Source organism: Schistocerca serialis, chromosome 5, assembly GCF_023864345.2.
Source record: "Schistocerca serialis cubense isolate TAMUIC-IGC-003099 chromosome 5, iqSchSeri2.2, whole genome shotgun sequence".
NCBI classification, from domain to species: Eukaryota; Metazoa; Arthropoda; class Insecta; order Orthoptera; family Acrididae; genus Schistocerca; species Schistocerca serialis.
Window position 1 is genome coordinate 182,325,254 of NC_064642.1, and position 6,000 is coordinate 182,331,253.

At 43.5% G+C, this 6,000-nt stretch overlaps 1 protein-coding gene across 3 annotated transcripts in view; it reads right to left on the reverse strand.

The window, feature by feature from the left end:
• Window positions 1-5,688, reverse strand: part of LOC126482310 (cAMP-specific 3',5'-cyclic phosphodiesterase 4A-like) — a 321,740-nt gene extending 316,052 nt beyond the window's left edge. For 2 of the 3 annotated variants that reach the window (XM_050106346.1, XM_050106344.1), the window contains exon 1: window positions 5,533-5,688. In XM_050106346.1, coding sequence (XP_049962303.1) covers window positions 5,533-5,622 — 90 coding nt within the window. In that variant the 5' untranslated portion in view covers window positions 5,623-5,688. The remainder of the gene's footprint in view (window positions 1-5,532) is intronic. The other variant, XM_050106347.1, reaches the window with a different exon arrangement.
• Window positions 5,689-6,000: the final 312 nt, after the last annotated feature.

Genomic DNA, 6,000 nt, shown 5'->3' on the forward strand with positions numbered 1-6,000 from the left:
ACCGCAGCGCCGTATTCTGCCTGTTTACATATCTTTGTATTTGAATACGCGTGCCTCTACCAGTTTCTTTGGCGCTTCAATGCATGGTAAACAGACAGATTTCGCTAGTCGTAGTTTTTTTAGCAATTTGAAAGACTTATTTTAAATATGTTCCTTGCATATCTCAGTCTTTTAAAACTCAGATCTCTGACACTATCTGATAAACTTCACCTTTGATCACACTGGGTTAAGCTTCACCTGAGAAGTAATTTTAAAATGTGTAAACGAAAGTGCGCATTGAGTGACGTGATGTGCGACGTCAGAATGAATAATGCAACGTATGCTGACGTCAAAAGGTTAAAAATGTTCTTCCTAGCTTCTTCGGCAAGTTTTCACTTTTTTTCACCGTTTCTCGCAATTTTCCGCACTCGATTCACGAAATACGAAGCTAACATAAAACTTTCTCGTAACTGGAAAAGTGGCTTCATCTCACTAACGAGCGAGTGTAAATTATGAATTAGACGACTTGAACTTCGTAGCTTCCCGACGATAATCTCTGGAGCTCGGCGCGTGTACTTCTCAACACAAAATAAGCTCGGCAGCTTTGTCCGATATTTTGCGGACATGCAGCTACAGCTAAAGCACTCATTGCGGCCAAGATGATACCGCAATTCGTCACACTACCAGGTTACCCCTAAACGTCAATGTTGTAGAGCTGGTGGATTCCTTGCAATAGGGACTTATTAAGCTAGGAGGAACAAAGGATTACTAATTACGTGTTGCATGACGTGTGGTGTCACAGTAGCTCAGATTTACATTCTAATCTAATTGGTCTAGTGCCTACATGCGACATCCCAGTGAGGTGGGATACCGATGCGCTGTTGGCTAAAAATTCTTGGGCACATGAAATGCACTTCGGCCATAGTATGTAACTAGGAGTAGTAGTGACGAAGTTCTGATTGTTACTTCGGAAAAAAAGTAGATTTTTGAACAGTAAAAATGCAAACTTCCACAACCGATCACTCCACCTAACCATTCTCTGTTGGCGATTTTTTCGAAGTTTCATGGTCGTAACTTGATATTTTTCGAGGTGATGATCAAAAATTGACGATTACTTTCATCTGTCACGCGTTAGGCCTTCCTCAGCCGCCGAAACTACATTTGTGCCTTCCAAATTTTTGGTGGTCTTCCGACTGATCTGTCGCCTCGCACAATACGAGAGTCACTCCAAAAGAAATGCACACTATTTTTGTAAAAATACAGCTTGCATTCTGCATGTGTGAAAGTTTTACAGTGTGTAGATACATCCCTCCCGCTTGTTTTCGAAATTAGACGCATTACAGTGAACAAATTGTCACGCTACGTTCGGACAGGGGAAGGAAGTGTTTGCAGAATACTGAAAGTGTTGGCGTTAAAAAAGGTTTGTGCCAGGTGGATTCCCAGGATGTTGACAGTGGCTCACAAAAAAACAAGAAAAACGGTATGCAGCGAACTTTTGGAACAGTATGAGAATGGTCCCCCCATGAACCATGGACCTTGCCGTTGGTGGGGAGGCTTGCGTGCCTCAGTGATACAGATGGCCGTACCGTAGGTGCAACCACAACGGAGGGGTATCTGTTGAGAGGCCAGACAAACATGTGGTTCCTGAAGAGGGGCAGCAGCCTTTTCAGTAGTTGCAGGGGCAACAGTCTGGATGATTGACTGATCTGGCCTTGTAACAACAACCAAAACGGCCTTGCTGTTCTGGTACTGCGAACGGCTGAAAGCAAGGGGAAACTACAGCCGTAATTTTTCCCGAGGGCATGCAGCTTTACTGTATGGTTGAATGATGTTGGCGTCCTCTTGGGTAAAATATTCCGGAGGTAAAATAGTCCCCCATTCGGATCTCCGGGCGGGGACTACTCAAGAGGACGTCGTTATCAGGAGAAAGAAAACTGGCGTTCTACGGATCGGAGCGTGGAATGTCAGGTCCCTTAATCGGGCAGGTAGGTTAGAAAATTTAAAAATGGAAATGGATAGGTTGAAGTTAGATATAGTGGGAATTAGTGAAGTTCGGTGGCAGGAGGAACAAGACTTTTGGTCAGGTGATTACAAGGTTATAAATACAAAATCAAATAGGGGTAATGCAGGAGTAGGTGTAATAATGAATAAAAAAATAGGAGTGCGGGTTAGCTACTACAAACAGCATAGTGAACGCATTATTGTGGCCAAGATAGACACAAAGCCCATGCCTAGTACAGTAGTACAAGTTTATATGCCAACTAGCTCTGCAGATGATGAAGAAATAGATGAAATGTATGATGAGATAAAAGAAATTATTCAGGTAGTGAAGGGAGACGAAAATTTAATAGTCATAGGTGACTGGAATTCGTCAGTAGGAAAAGGGAGAGAAGGAAACATAGTAGGTGAATATGGATTGGGGGGAAGAAATGAAAGAGGAAGCCGCCTTGTAGAATTTTGCACTGAGTACAACTTAATCATAGCTAACACTTGGTTCAAGAATCATAAAAGAAGGATGTATACCTGGAAGAATCCTGGAGATACTAAAAGGTATCAGATAGATTATATAATGGTAAGACAGAGATTTAGGAACCAGGTTTTAAATTGTAAGACATTTCCAGGGGCAGATGTGGATTCTGACCACAATCTATTGGTTATGAACTGCAGATTGAAACTGAAGAAACTGCAAAAAGGCGGGAATTTAAGGAGATGGGACCTGGATAAACTAAAAGAACCAGAGGTTGTAGAGAGTTTCAGGGAGAGCATAAGGGAACAATTGACAGGAATGGGGGAAAGAAATACAGTAGAAGAAGAATGGGTAGCTCTGAGGGATGAAGTAGTGAAGGCAGCAGACGATCAAGTAGGTAAAAAGACAAGGGCTAATAGAAATCCTTGGGTAACAGAAGAAATATTGAATTTAATTGATGAAAGGAGAAAATATAAGAATGCAGTAAATGAGGCAGGCAAAAAGGAATACAAACGTCTCAAAAATGATATTGACAGGAAGTGCAAAATGGCTAAGAAGGGATGGCTAGAGGACAAATGTAAGGATGTAGAGGCTTGTCTCACTAGGGGTAACATAGATACTGCCTACAGGAAAATTAAAGAGACCTTTGGAGAGAAGAGAACCACTTGTATGAATATCAAGAGCTCAGATGGCAACCCAGTTCTAAGCAAAGAAGGGAAGGCAGAAAGGTGGAAGGAGTATATAGAGGGTTTATACAAGGGCGATGTACTTGAGGACAATATTATGGAAATGGAAGAGGATGTAGATGAAGATGAAATGGGAGATAAGATACTGCGTGAAGAGTTTGACAGAGGACTGAAAGACCTGAGTCGAAACAAGGCCCCGGGAGTAGACAACATTCCATTAGAACTACTGATGGCCTTGGGAGAGCCATTCATGACAAAACTCTACCATCTGGTGAGGAAGATCTATGAGACAGGCGAAATACCCTCAGACTTCAAGAAGAATATAATAATTCCAATCCCAAAGAAAGCAGGTGTTGACAGATGCGAAAATTACCGAACTATCAGTTTAATAAGTCACAGCTGCAAAATACTAACGCGAATTCTTTACAGAAGAATGGAAAAACTGGTAGAAGCGGACCTCGGGGAAGATCAGTTTGGATTCCGTAGAAATGTTGGAACACGTGAGGCAATACTAATCTTAAGACTTATCTTAGAAGAAAGATTAAGAAAAGGCAAACCTACGTTTCTAGCATTTGTAGACTTAGAGAAAGCTTTTGACAATGTTAAGTGGAATACTCTCTTTCAAATTCTGAAGGTGGCAGGGGTAAAATACAGGGAGCGAAAGGCTATTTACAATTTGTACAGAAAGCAGATGGCAGTTATAAGAGTCGAGGGGCATGAAAGGGAAGCAGTGGTTGGGAAAGGAGTGAAACAGGGTTGTAGCCTCTCCCCGATGTTATTCAATCTGTATATTGAGCAAGCAGTAAAGGAAACAAAAGAAAAATTCGGAGTAGGTGTTAAAATTCATGGAGAAGAAGTAAAAACTTTGAGGTTCGCCGATGACATTGTAATTCTGTCAGAGACAGCAAAGGACTTGGAAGAGCAGTTGAACGGAATGGATAGTGTCTTGAAAGGAGGATATAAGATGAACATCAACAAAAGCAAAACGAGGATAATGGAATGTAGTTAAATTAAATCAGGTGATGCTGAGGGAATTAGATTAGGAAATGATACACTTAAAGTAGTAAAGGAGTTTTGCTATTTAGGGAGCAAAATAACTGATGATGGTCGAAGTAGAGAGGATATAAAATGTAGACTGGTAATGGGAAGGAAAGCGTTTCTGAAGAGGAGAAATTTGTTAACATCGAGTATAGATTTAAGCGTCAGGAAGTGAAACATGGACGATAACTAGTTTGGACAAGAAGAGAATAGAAGCTTTCGAAATGTGGTGCTACAGAAGAATGCTGAAGATAAGGTGGGTAGATCACGTAACTAATGAGGAGGTATTGAATAGAATTGGGGAAAAGAGAAGTTTGTGGCACAACTTGACTAGAAGAAGGGATCGGTTGGTAGGACATGTTTTGAGGCATCAAGGGATCACAAATTTAGCATTGGAGGGCAGCGTGGAGGGTAAAAATCGTAGAGGGAGACCAAGAGATGAATACACTAAGCAGATTCAGAAGGATGTAGGTTGCAGTAGGTACTGGGAGATGAAGGAGCTTGCACAGGATAGAGTAGCATGGAGAGCTGCATCAAACCAGTCTCAGGACTGAAGACCACAACAACAACATGAGAATGGTGGAGATGAATTTCTTGGAAGAATTGTGACAGGTGATGAAACATGGCTCCATCATTTTTCACCAGAGACGAAGAGGCAATCAGTGGAGTGACATCATGCAAATTTACCCAAGAAAAAAAAATCCAAAACCACACCTTCTGCTGGAAAAGTTATGGCTACGGTGTTTTCCGATTCCGAAGGATTCTTGCTTGTGGACATCATGCCAAGTGGAACCACCATAAATTCTGATACATATGTGACGACGCTGAAGAAACTGAGCTCGACTGAGTCGTGTTCGACAACATCGGCAAAAGCAGGATGTTCTGCTGTTGCACGACAATGCACGGCCACATGTCAGTCAAAAAAATCATGGAAGCGATCACAAAACTCGGATGGACAACGCTGAAACACCCGCCTTACAGTCCTGACCTGACTCCATGTGACTATCATCTCTCTGGGAAACTGAAAGACTCTTCGTGGAACAAGGTTTGAAGATGATGACTCCCTTGTACACGCTGACAAACAGTGGCTCCAACAGGTTGGTCCAGAATTTTACCATGCGGGTAGACAGGCGCTGGTTCCAAGATGGCGTAAGGCGTTTGAGAGGATGGAAATTATGTGGAGAAATGAAAATATTGTTCCTAAAGGATGTATCTACACACTGTAAAATTTTCAAACATATAGAATAAAAGATGGATTAAAAAAAAATAGTATACATTGCTTTTGGAGTGACCCTCGTACATTGGCAACAGTGTAGTGGTAATGGCGACTAGAGCTCCCGGCCGCTGTGGCGCGCGACTGACCTGCACCTGCCCGTGGTGGATGTCGTCGAGCAGCGCGGGGTCCTGCTGCAGCTGGCGCGTGGTGAGGCGCTTGCGGCGGCGCTTGTGCATGGTGAGGAAGCGGCCCGTGTGCAGCGGCCGCGAGCGGCGCGTGTCCAGCGCCTCCAGCAGCAGCCAGTCCGCGTCCGACAGCCGGCGCGGGCCCGCCCCCGCGCCCGCGCCCACCCCCGCCGCCGACAGCCGGTGCCCGCTCTGCGCCGCAGCCGCCGCCGCTGGCGTCGCTGCAACACACACAGAAGCGTCGCCGTCTAAAGCTCTCGCCCTCGCCCGAGGGCGTCATTTGGTGAGGTCCATCCCATTCTCTTCTACATTTATTACCAACTACAAATGTTAATTTACAAATACAAACTCTTAACTTTTTAACATAACTACTACTTTTTATATTTAATGCCTAATCACAGGAAAATGCGGATATTAGTAATACTGTTG